Source organism: Chionomys nivalis, chromosome 1 (assembly GCF_950005125.1).
Source record: "Chionomys nivalis chromosome 1, mChiNiv1.1, whole genome shotgun sequence".
Taxonomy (NCBI): Eukaryota; Metazoa; Chordata; class Mammalia; order Rodentia; family Cricetidae; genus Chionomys; species Chionomys nivalis.
In genome coordinates, this window is record NC_080086.1 from 26,558,762 (window position 1) to 26,570,708 (window position 11,947).

At 50.4% G+C, this 11,947-nt stretch overlaps 2 protein-coding genes across 5 annotated transcripts; one reads left to right on the forward strand and one right to left on the reverse strand.

Annotated features, from left to right (window-relative positions):
- The first annotated feature begins 869 nt into the window (after window positions 1-869).
- On the forward strand, window positions 870-6,753 carry Gnb3 (G protein subunit beta 3). Of its 2 annotated transcripts, none has more exons than XM_057775936.1 (9): window positions 870-926; window positions 1,192-1,230; window positions 2,662-2,768; window positions 2,849-2,912; window positions 3,040-3,202; window positions 3,301-3,367; window positions 3,463-3,664; window positions 5,689-5,905; window positions 6,647-6,753. In XM_057775936.1, the coding sequence occupies exons 1-9, from the start codon at window positions 870-872 to the stop codon at window positions 6,751-6,753; spliced, it is 1,023 nt and encodes a 340-aa protein (XP_057631919.1). The 2 variants fall into 2 exon arrangements, with proteins under 2 accessions (XP_057631919.1, XP_057631927.1); XM_057775944.1 differs by having other exon boundaries at window positions 3,301-3,364.
- A 1,668-nt stretch (window positions 6,754-8,421) lies between these two features.
- Window positions 8,422-11,815, reverse strand: Cdca3 (cell division cycle associated 3). 3 transcript variants are annotated; one of them, XM_057775972.1, is made up of 6 exons: window positions 11,686-11,815; window positions 10,882-11,029; window positions 10,198-10,324; window positions 9,084-9,377; window positions 8,862-8,965; window positions 8,422-8,747 (listed from the first exon to the last, which is right to left on the reverse strand). In XM_057775972.1, exons 2-6 carry the CDS (start codon window positions 10,999-11,001, stop codon window positions 8,595-8,597), a joined length of 798 nt encoding a protein of 265 aa, XP_057631955.1. In that variant the 5' UTR covers window positions 11,002-11,029; window positions 11,686-11,815; the 3' UTR covers window positions 8,422-8,594. The 3 variants fall into 3 exon arrangements, with proteins under 3 accessions (XP_057631955.1, XP_057631939.1, XP_057631948.1); XM_057775956.1 differs by lacking the exon at window positions 11,686-11,815 and adding an exon at window positions 11,249-11,321; XM_057775965.1 differs by lacking the exon at window positions 11,686-11,815 and adding an exon at window positions 11,140-11,321.
- Between the last annotated feature and the right edge of the window lie 132 nt (window positions 11,816-11,947).

Below are 11,947 nucleotides of genomic sequence, written 5' to 3' on the forward strand. Positions count from 1 at the left end.
TTATCCAGATCAGCCCCTTCTAATCTCAGCTTCTGCCTGTACCCTCTCCCCCCACAGTCCGCACGAGGGAACATGGTTTGGGGTGTTGACAACAGGGTCATCTATCGCCTTTCTGTACTGGCTCCTGGCCTGCTTGCTGAACAGGCCTGCACTGCCAAGATCATGACCACAAGTTAGGGCTAGGGCCTGGGGGCCACTGAAGCTGTGGCTGCTCTTGTTCTGTTCTCCTCCCCAAACCAGTAATCCTCACAGCTTTTCTCTGATCCGTGGGCCTGATGCTCTTATCTCTGCCGGCACGCTGACCATGGAGGCACCCCTTTATTCCCCCCTTCTTGTGGCTGGATGGGGGGTGCTGTTCTCTGGCTCACAGACCTCCTCCCCACCCCTCCAGGTTGGCCCACGTCTCTGGAAGCCATCCGCCTCCCTCCCTGGCCTCTCCCCCACCCCTGCCAGCTGATTTCATTTGCCTGGTTGTCGTTGGCCTTACCCTTCCCTGTCTGTTTCCCCCTCCCAGTCGGGGCCAGGCCAGGCCAGCTCCCCTGGCAGCAGAGGGGGGCAGGTGACAGGCAGGCATTGCAGCTGAGAGACTCAGGAGGCGCCTGGGAAGCGGAAACCTGGGAGAAGTTCAGCCACAGCCCAAGTAAGAGGGAGCTGGCCGGCTCTGCCCTCTGGGATTGGGGGCCCACAGGGAGGGCTCAGGCAGGTCTGGGACTGATGTACAGGACCTAACCCAGGAGGAGGGGAAGCCCCCCATCACTTCTCAGGAGTGGACTAGGATGTAAAGGACAGAAACGTGGTCCTATGGGGACTCCCCAACACCTATTTCATGTTCCTGGCAGGAGCCAGAACCGCCCCTCGATCTGTGCACCATGGGGGAGATGGAGCAGCTGAGGCAGGAAGCGGAGCAGCTCAAGAAGCAGATTGCTGTAACCCCGGAGCCCTCGTCCTGGGGACCCTGACAAACAGAGCTCAGGACATGTGGGAGTGTGGCCTGGGAGGGACTGGGGGACTGGGTCACTCTTGGGTGACACTTTAGAGATCTCTGATCTACAAGGATTCAGAGACTTTAAATTTGAAGCTCACATTTGAGACCACTGCCCAACTGCAAAGCCCCATGCCCAGCCATGTGTGAGGTGCATGTGCATGCCCCCTACCCTGCCACAGCCTCCCTGATGCCCGCTTTCCCTGCAGGATGCCAGGAAAGCCTGTGCGGACACCACCCTAGCTGAGGTGAGACTTTCACCCTTCTGAGGCTGGACATGAGGGGAGGGAAGGGGAGGGAAGGGGAGGGAAGGGGAGGGAGAGGAGGGAAGTGCTTCATGACCAGTGACATACTTTTAGCACATCCTGTCCTTGGAGTGAGGAAAGACACTCATGAATTAATTTAACAAACATCTATTAAGATCTGCTCTGGGTCAGGCATTATATTGGATGCTGAAGACACAGACACTGGTCTTGTCCCCTTCATCCTTAAGCAGTAAGGACGGAGGGAGCATGCAGGATTTCTCATAGACTCGAACTGACAGTTGTCTAAGACTGCATTGCATCAATTCTAAGATGTTTGCTTCTTCACAGATTTCTCTAAAATTGAGATGCATTTGACAATACATAATACCTTGTTAGCGTAGTGTTTCTTTCTTAGTGACAGACAAAATAATACTGTTTCTTAGAACTGACAGTAAGTATCAAGCCGTGCTAGGTGGCACAGGCTTGGAATCCAGCCACATGGAAGGCTGCGGCAGGACTGAAAATTCAAAACTTGCCTGGGCTGCAGAGTGCTTTTAAAGCCAGCCTGTCTCAAAATAAAAAGTTCAGCTAGGACAAAAATTTTAAGAAGAAGACATGAAGTTGGGTGGGGGTAGGAGGTGAAGGGTGGATCTGGGAGAAGCTAGAAGTCGGGGTGAATATGATCAAAATGCATTGCATGCATGCATGAAATTATCAAATAGTTAATAGAAATAGTGTATTAAAAAAGAAAGAAAAGGGTATGGGATGTATGTCAGCAGTAGACTTCTAAGCCAGCATACCTGAGGCCCTAGGTTCAATCCCCAGGTACTGAGGGGGAAGAAAGAACCGATTGTATTAAATATGTTCATAAGAGTAAACATCATGAGAAAAGCAGTGTTAGATGCTTAAATACATAATTCTGTACGATTCCCATGGCAACTCTGTAAGATAATAGGCTCAAGGGAAGGTGTGATTTGCCGAAGTTGACAGACTATAACAGACCACCTCTGTGGACCCTGGCGGCTCAGCAGACGGGAGGCTGGTTGTGGTTGGAGGGGTGGAGGACTAGAGTTCAGCAGGGGCAGTTCCGGATGATGGCAATGCCTCAGAACCCATGAGTGCTGGCTGGGTGCCACTGGTGTGTGAAGACAGGCACCTGTCAGTCTGGTATCCCCTGTGTGTCTCAAGGTAATGTTCAGTGACCTCATACCAGCAACTTGAGATTGATCTAGGTGGGAATATCTCCCTACTAGCGATTCCTCCTCTGTGCTAAACACTTACCTCTACCATTTAGCAACTTGCCAGAAGCTATCCCAGCACCTGTCTACCACAGGAGGCCAGGTTGCTCTAGGCCGGGGACCTCTTGAGCAGTTTCTGGTCCCCAGGAGGTAGAACAGAGCAGACATGTAAAACCCAATACCCCTTTCTCTGCAGCTTGTGTCTGGCCTAGAGGTGGTGGGACGAGTCCAGATGCGGACACGGAGGACATTAAGGGGACACCTGGCCAAGATCTATGCCATGCACTGGGCCACTGACTCTAAGTGAGGATCCAGAGGTGTCTAAAACGGAGGGGGGTGGACAGGGAGAAGAGGTGGGGATGACACAGGTGCCCTTTCTCCAGGCTGCTGGTAAGTGCCTCGCAGGATGGGAAGCTGATCGTGTGGGACACTTACACCACTAACAAGGTACCAGCCCTTCCTACTGACCACCTTCAAGGAAGGATCCTCCATCCTTCCTAGGGTTGCATGCCTAATCTCCGTGCCAGTCCCTGAAGCTCAGGTCCCACCCGCCCCAAATCTACCCTCTCTGCAGGTGCATGCCATTCCACTGCGTTCCTCCTGGGTCATGACCTGTGCCTATGCACCATCAGGGAACTTTGTGGCGTGTGGGGGTCTGGACAACATGTGTTCCATCTACAGCCTCAAATCCCGTGAGGGTAATGTTAAGGTCAGCCGGGAACTCTCTGCTCACACAGGTGAGAAGACCTCTTTTCCTGCGTAGGGGTCACGGAAATCCAGGCCCCTGTCCAGTTGTGACCCTGAGCCAGGGCCCTGTCCTTCTAATCACCTTCAGGTTATCTCTCCTGTTGCCGTTTCCTGGATGACAACAACATTGTGACCAGCTCTGGGGACACCACGTGGTAAGGGTTGAATGCCACAGGTGCTGAGGACTGGAAGGCTGTTCTGTGCCGGGCAACTGACATTTCTGTGTGATGGGCTCCTTTTCTCCTGACAGTGCCTTGTGGGACATTGAGACAGGGCAGCAGAAGACGGTGTTTGTGGGACACACTGGAGACTGCATGAGCCTGGCTGTGTCTCCAGACTACAAACTCTTCATTTCGGGTGCTTGTGATGCCAGCGCAAAGCTCTGGGATGTGAGGGAAGGGACCTGCCGCCAGACTTTCACTGGCCATGAATCCGACATCAATGCTATCTGTGTGAGTGTCCCTTTGTGTGTGCCCTTGAGGAACTAGCTACCTTAAACCCCAGGATACATCTCTGACCCACTTACACACCACCTCTAAGCCCTTTCCTTAATATTTCTAGAAATAATCTTACCTTTATAGGATAGTTTGAAAAGCAATGACAAGAAATCCCAAGTCTGTTTCACCCCATTCTCTGTTACCACTCTGCCATGCTTTACAGTTGTCTCTAGACATTCCAGCACACACCCTCACCGTATGCGCACTTAGCTCCTCCCCTGCTCTCTGTCAACAAGTGCCCTACCAGCAAGCTACACCCTAGGTCCTCATTCCTGGGTCCTTTGAGAATAGATGACTCACATCATGGCTCTGCCTCTCAAATACTTCTTGGAAGGCAGAGGTGGGTGTTGGATCCCCTGGAGCTGTTGGAATCATAGTTATGAGCTGTCATGCAGGTGGGTGCTGGCACCCAGCTGAACTTGGGTCCTCTGCAAGAGCAAGTGCTCTTAGCTGTTAAGCCATCTTTCCAGCCCTAAATCATAAATTAAAAAAAAAAAAAAAATCCCCTAAGACAGGTCTCACTATATAGCTCTGGCTGGAATTTGCTATATAGACCAGGCTGGCCTCACATTCAAGAGATGTCAGTCATGACCAATTTTTAATTTTTTTAAAAAAAAATTATTGAGTGTGTGACTAGTCAGAAAACAGATTTAGGACTCTGTTCTCTCCTTCTGGGGATCAACCTCAGGTCATCAAGCTTGTATAGCAAGTCCTTTTCCCCACGGAGCCATCTGGCCACCCCCAGTTATTAACCCTATTACTTTATTTTCATACTTTTTTGTTTTGGTTTTTGAGACAATGTCTCTCTGTGTAGCTCTGGCTATCCTGAAACTCACTCTGTAGACCAGGCTGCCCTGGAACTTGCAGAGATCCGCCTGCCTCTGCTTCCCAAGTGCTGGGCTTAAAGGCGTGCCCCACCACCACCCAGTTTATACATTTTATTTTTGTCATGATAGAGAATGAACCCAGGTTATGCCTAGAGCTGTATCTTCAGTCCTGCCTTTCATCTTTTGAGACAATCTCAGAGTTGACCATGCTTTACTGGAGCCCACTTTCTCACCCTGGAAGGCTAGCTTTAAACTTGAGGCAATTCTCCTGCCTCAGCCTCCCAAGTGCTAGGAGTACAGGTATTAAGAGGCCATTTCCAGCTACAGTATGTGTATGAGTGTTTTGTCTGCATGTATGCCTGTACACCAAGTACATGCCTGACACCTCTGGTCCTCTGGAACTGGAGTCATAGATGGTTGTGAGCCACCGTATGGGTGCTGGGAACTGAACCTGGATCTTTTGCCAGAGTAACCACTGGTCTTAACTCCTGAGCCATCTCTCCAGCCCCAGTATAATTTGTAAGAACCAGGAAATTCAATATTTACAGAATATTGCAGCTCATACTCAAATGTAATCATTATCTCATAAATGTCCTTACTACAAAGTTTTTCTACACAGAATCCAATCCAGAAACATGTAGATTATCTCATAAATGTCCTTACTACAAGGTTTTTCTACACAGAATCCAATCCAGAAACATGTACATCCTTGCTATATCTTCTGTCTCTAGATTGGAACCATTTTTCTACTTTTCTGGGGTCTATGATATTACATCACCAGTTTTCTATAATTTCCCTGCAAGTACACTTGTTCTTCAGGATGACGTTCAGGTTACTTGCCTGGACCTCGTGCTGTTCCTGCACACCCTGGACTAGTCTACGGGATAATCACAGAAGTCTGGTCCTTCAGTCATGTGACCCTGGGAAACCCTGGTGCTCTTGCCCGCCTGCACTGCTGCAGTCACAGCAGAGGGAGCCACAAGAACACAGCAGTGAACAGCTGTGCTACAGCTGGCCGCCTCACCTACCAAGAAAGAGACAGGCAGAGAGACCAAGTGAAGTGGCTTCCATGCCCCATGGGAACCAGGAACCAGGCAGAAAGGCGAGGCTGCCCCAGGTCTGAGTGCTGACCACTGCTATCTATATTCTCAGTTCTTTCCCAATGGAGAGGCCATCTGCACTGGCTCAGACGATGCTTCCTGCCGTCTGTTTGACCTGAGGGCAGACCAAGAACTGACCGCCTATTCCCACGAGAGCATCATCTGCGGCATCACGTCAGTAGCCTTCTCGCTCAGTGGTCGCCTGCTCTTCGCAGGTTACGATGACTTCAACTGCAATGTCTGGGACTCTTTGAAGTGTGAGCGTGTAGGTAAGGGTCTGCCCCAGACATTCCAGCCCTCCTGCCTTTCCTCCCAGTTTCTTCCTGCTGTTTCCCAATTGTTGCCTAACCTGAGCCTTGGAAACCAACACCGTTTGCTTCGGAAACTAAGACCAGATTCCCCAAACAGAAAGTGCTCTAAGCAGCCCTTCTGCCTCGTGCCGTGCCTGCTCCTTCTGGTCACCCCAAACCAGTGTATCTTAAATGTCCAGACCTTTGTGTACCTGAGGTTTAAGCGACAGCCTCAGGGACATGTGAATAAGAGTAAACCAAAGGTCCTGGGCCTAGCCTAGGGGCTTTTCTAGGATTGGCTGTCTAGAGTGGAAAGACAGCCTGGCTTCTATCAGGAGAGACCAAGAGCTGAAAGAAAATAACACATACCCCAGAATCAGACTCCAAATCCTATTCAGTTGATTACTTTTCAAGTTGCCTTTTCTTTTTCTTTTTTTTAAACCCAGAAACAAAGAACCCCGTCTTTGGATCTATCAAAGTAACCCTGCCCTTCCTCACAGCTTACTGACATTACTAACCAATTTACCCTTGCCCTACCAGAGACTTGAGCTCTGGACAGAGGAACTGGCCTGACGAGAAACCCCTCTCCTCGGGGCTAATCCTCCTTCAGTTCCTTAGTCCCCATCAGGACAGAGGCTAGCCTCTCCGGGCTGGAGCTTCTGCACATCACTGGCCCTCACACACCTGGGAAAGCAGACTGACTTTTCCTCTCTTCCTCAGGCGTACTCTCTGGCCACGATAACAGAGTCAGCTGCCTGGGGGTCACAGCTGATGGTATGGCTGTGGCCACTGGTTCCTGGGACAGCTTCCTCAAAATCTGGAACTAAGGAGGCTAGAAGAAGAGAGGTGGGAAGCCATGAAGATTCTCAGCTGCTTCCTCCTATATTCATCTCTTTAGGGTCAGTCTTCTAAAGCCCAGGGGCCATTCCCAGTAAACTTTCTTTTGAGAGCAGTAGGGATTATGGGAGTGTGCCTTTGGAAGCATCAGGGACACAAGGGCAAAGAACTGCCCCATTTCCGCCATGGCCTCCCCTATCCAGAGCCCTCACAGCTTCTCCCTTAATAAACAGGAACAGACCCTCTCAGCCTCTAGGGTCCTCTTGAGCTACCCATAGCCTTTGTCCAGACCAGGAATGGTCAGGGTGCTCAGCTCATGATTGTGGATGTCACTACTAGTCTCCTGGCCCCTGGCGACTTTCTCCTTTTCTACCTTTCCCCCTTTATTATCACCTAATAAAACGTAGCATCCTGTGTTGCTAGCTTCCACCCCTTTGTGCTACAAGAAGACCTAGGTCCTGTTAACAGTCAACAAGATATTACAGGTGCTAGGATAAAGGCTAAGTACTAGGTAGACTGTGGGCAGGAGGAAGGATCAAGGCAGAAGCTGAGATTTCTTAGGGAGGCTGAGTGGCTGGGAGGCACACGACAGCTTGCTGCAGACTACAATCATGTGTGCATGCCTGCATAGGAGCTGGATGATAAAGGGCCTTGGAGGCCACTAAAGTGTTTCAAGTGGGAGCCGAGCGGTGGTGGCGCACGCCTTTAATCCCAGCACTTGGGAGGCAGAGGCAGGCGGATCTCTGTGAGTTCGAGACCAGCCTGGTCTACAAGAGCTAGTTCCAGGACAGGCTCCAAAACCACAGAGAAACCCTGTCTCGAAAAACCAAAAAAAAAAAAAAAAAAAAAAAAAAAAAAGTTTCAAGTGGCTCCAAGCTTGTCAGGAAAATTGCTCCTCTAAAAGTTTAGGGTGGTAAAATGGAAAGAGACTGGCCCTCTAGAGACATGAAGCTGGTGGCAAGAAATGCAAGGATAGCAGGCCTGGGGCTGAGTGTGAAGTTCACTAACAGAGTATTTGTCTAACATGAGCAAAACACTGGGTCAATCTCCAGCAAAACACACACACAGAAAAGACAGGAGAAGAGATCAGAAACATGGAGTCACCAAGATCTAGTGATCATACTCACAGATATGTCATTCTGAACAGAAGAATTCAATATGATGACCAAGGTCAAGACTAATAATGTTCAGGCAGATAGGTGGGTGAGGGTCTTCTCAATCCACAAGGATGGGGAATAGGCAATGAGGAATAGCCTTAGGGAAAGAAGATCATAAACTTTATTTTAAGGGAACTAACACTGAGTGCTTATGCGGCAGCTGAATAAAAGTCAGGGTGAGAGATGGACTTGAAAATTACCAGAAGCAAGTATGTAATAGCTAAGCCCCAACAAAAGGGGAAGAGGAAAGAGGGGCCAAGGGCAGAGCCTTGAGAACATCAAAACTTAAGGCATAGAAAAGAGGCTTAGAGCCGGGCGGTGGTGGCGCACGCCTTTAATCCCAGCACTTGGGAGGCAGAGGCAGGCGGATCTCTGAGAGTTCGAGGCCAGCCTGGTCTACAAGAGCTAGTTCCAGGACAGGCTCCAAAAACCACAGAGAAACCCTGTCTCGAAAAACCAAAAAAAAAAAAAAAAAAAGAGGCTTAGAAGACACAATGCAGCTTTGTCTAACTTCCTAAAGCATCAATTAAAACCATCTCCTTTAATATGAAAAGAAACACACAAAACAAAACAACGTCCAAGTACCAGAGGTGGTAGCCTGGGAGGAGCCAGACTTTCCTCAGTGCTCTTGGGGAAGAGACTATCACCAGGCTCTGGGTGAATCCAGCATGGACCTAGCTCTCCATTAAAGCAAAATGTTGATTTTCCTTGTCATGGTCCTGGTTTTGCTCCCATGCTCCTCCAGTTTTCAGGAATCTTCCAGTTCCAAGAATGACTCCTTCCTTTAGGTCCTTACCATTCTCACTTAGAGGAGAAGGTCGTTTACCCTGCAAAAGGCATCATGTGAGCCAAGGGCCACGGCACATGGGGAGGGGAGAGTGGGGCGAGGGCTCCAATACAATGCCGGATACGCAGTAACAGTCTTCTCCCTCTTCCTTTACCTGTCGCAATGTCAAGGTCCCAGGGGAGTTGTCATCCTGCAGGACGGTGAGAGGAGATCTCCCTAGCACCTTGCTGTTTGCTTTCCGTCTACTGCGCTTAGAACCTAGAAGAAAGGTTTAGTCCAAGTAAGGACTCAGAATTGGGCTTAGTTATTCTTCCTACACTATCCCAGGATGTGATTCTAGCTTCTTTCCCCTCCATCCTGCTCTTCAATTTTGTACCTGAAGACTGGGGAGTCTCAGGATCTCTTGAGGGCTTGTCTGAGTTCTGGCTGGCAATTATAGTTTCTGTGGATTGTTTAGCTTCCTCCTTGGTAAACACCTGTTTGGAGGGGAGTTCAGGCTGGCTCCAAGGCAGCAACTGGTCCTCTAGGGATAACTGAGTCTCCAAAGGCAGGTCCAGTTCAGAAGATAAAGGTGCTTGCTGGGGCAGAGCTAGCTCTGCGGGGGAGATGGACTTGGAAGCTTCGGTCTCAAATACTTCACTTAGTTCTCTCACCAGGGGACTCTGAGGGTCTAGAGGGAAGAAAGGAAACAAGCTGTGGCCTTCTGAGACAAACCAAGGAGGAGAACAGAGAGGAGAATGAAGACCCCTGCTCAGATAGGGGAGGGAGTGGAAAGAATAAAGTCAAGGCAGGAGAAAAGAAGCTATGGAGAAGATTGAGATGGAGCTGGGGTGGGGCTCGGTGAAAGTGTGAACACAAAAGGAGGGCTAGGGTTCGGCCCAACTGGGCTAGGGGAGCTGGGCATAGCAGCACATGCCGGCGATTCCAGCACTCACTGCTAAAGTAGCACTGCCTCACTTCCGGAGCAGCCTGGGCTACAGTGTAAGACCTTGTCTTAAAAAACAGTCAGGCAGTGGTGGCACAGGCCTTTGATCCCAGCACTTGGGAGGCAGAGGCACACTCTGTGAGTGTGAGTTCAAGGCCAGTCTGGTCTACAAAGCATGTTCCAGAACAACCAGGGCTGTTTCACAGAGAAACCCTGCCTCAAGGGTTAAAGAAAGGAAGAAAGGAAAAAGGGCCAGCTTAGTGGATAAAGGAGCTTGTTGCCAAGCCTGACCTGAACTGGATCCCCTAAAGTTGCCCTTTGACCTTCACACATGAACCGTGTCAGGTGTCTGTCCATACACGTAAATGTTTAAAAAGAATTAAGTGAGGGATCCAGCAGGAGGCTGGGGCTCCTGGCATGCTCAAGACCTTTGGCTCAAACCCCAGAGCTACAAAAAGAAGCAAATAACAAAAACCAGTAAAACAAAAATGGTCTCGACGGCACCCTAGACAGGTGTCAGTTTCATCAGTATCCACCCCCCCCCCCCCCCGGGTTCGTCACTTACCTGCAGCACCGATCTTCATAGGTGTCCGTGCAATGCCAAGAGTAGGAGAGCGGGGGTCTGGGTCCTGGGCTTGTTTAGGACTGTCCGGCTGCTCTGTTGGCAGACTTGGCTGCGGGGAGCTCTCCACCTGTCAATACCATAAGGTAGAACAAGCCTGGGCCTGGAATTTTATCTCCTCCCCATATTCCCAGCCAGAACTGCTAATGCCCATGGATATGCAGCCTGTCAGATGCAGATTAAAAAAGAAAGTTGCCAGGCACGGTAGTGGCACAAGCCTTTCATTCCAGGTATTGGAAGGCAGAGGCAAGTCAGTCTCTGAGTTCGAGACCAGCCTGGTGTACATGGTGAGTTCCAGGCCAGTCAGGGCTTCACAGTGAGACCCTGTCTCAAAAACAAAAACAAACAAACAAACAACAACAAACCCCAGAAAGTCAGTAAAAAGAGAAATTCATTAAAAAGAGACCATAAATTTGAAGGACAGCAAGGAAGGTTTTGGAGGGAGAAAAGGGAAGACATAAATGATGAGATTATATCAGAACCTCAAAAAATAAATAACAAAAGAAGGGTAGGTGAAGAAAGTAAGGTTCCAGTGGCAGGGGGATGAGGACACGCACAGAAACAGGCTAGAGAGAGGCCCACGAATCCAGACAGCTTCTCTTCATTCTCCACCCCAGCCCAGCGTACCTGAATAGGAGTGCGCTGGATGCCGGCGCTAGGTGAACGAGGGTCTGCTACCCGAGCCAGATGCTTGTTGTGTGGCAGAGGCCGCGCTGGAGTGCCTGAGATGCTCTGAGTAGAGCCCATCTCCACGAGCGGTGGGGACGGGGCCCGACTGTGTAGACAGAGGAAGGGACGCCCGTCAGGGGCGACTCAGTTTACAGACACCGTGGCGGACCTCTGACCCCAGACCCACCCGATCGTCCCAGTTTCCAGCAGAGGAACCTCAGGGTCGCTGGCCCAGAAACCTCTGAGGGGCCAATGAGCGGAGCTGTCTAACGGCGCATTCAGATCTGCTGGAGCCTCGATTTAGCCACTAATTAGCATCGCTTACCGGGCCCCAGCTCGACCTCGAGGAGAACACTATCAGCTCGGAAAAACAACTCCCAAAGCCAGGCGTTTCAAACTTCCCGCCACGCCCCCTGCCCTGACCCTATTGGCTGGGCCGAAGCAGAATCTCTTAGGCCAGTTGTGGGAAACGCGCCCTCCAGCCAGGAAGGCTATTGGTCTGGAGGATGTCTATCACGAGGGCTGGCCAATGGGGTGAGGACTAGCTTGTGCCTTGGTGAGCCGAGGGGTACTTTTGTTCCGTATCCGCCAGTCAGCAGTAGGCCTGAGACCCTGGGTGCTTCTCAGCTTTTCGATTTTATTAAACAAAATAGGGCGAGCGAGTTATTCTGCCGTACGCGCAAAACTGGCTGGAGGCCGAGTTAGGATGGTTTGCCTAAAACGAGACAGCAATCCTTATTGGTTGACGAAGTTATCACTCACATCTCTCAAAGTCTGCCTCATTGGCTACCGCTTTTCAAATACAGGGAAGACAAGTGCCCGATTGTTTTCCGATTGGACAAGTTTCAGTAATTCATGGGGTTAAACAGCCCACAGTTTCTGCTCTTCACATAAAGATTGGACGAGTCCTTGAATCAGGGGACCCGCAACTGCGCGCCCTCCCCGCGCGGCTCCACACGCGCGCCCGCCCTGGAAGAGCACGATTGGTCCTTTCGGCCATCAGTTGTGCAAGGAGAGGTTTTCA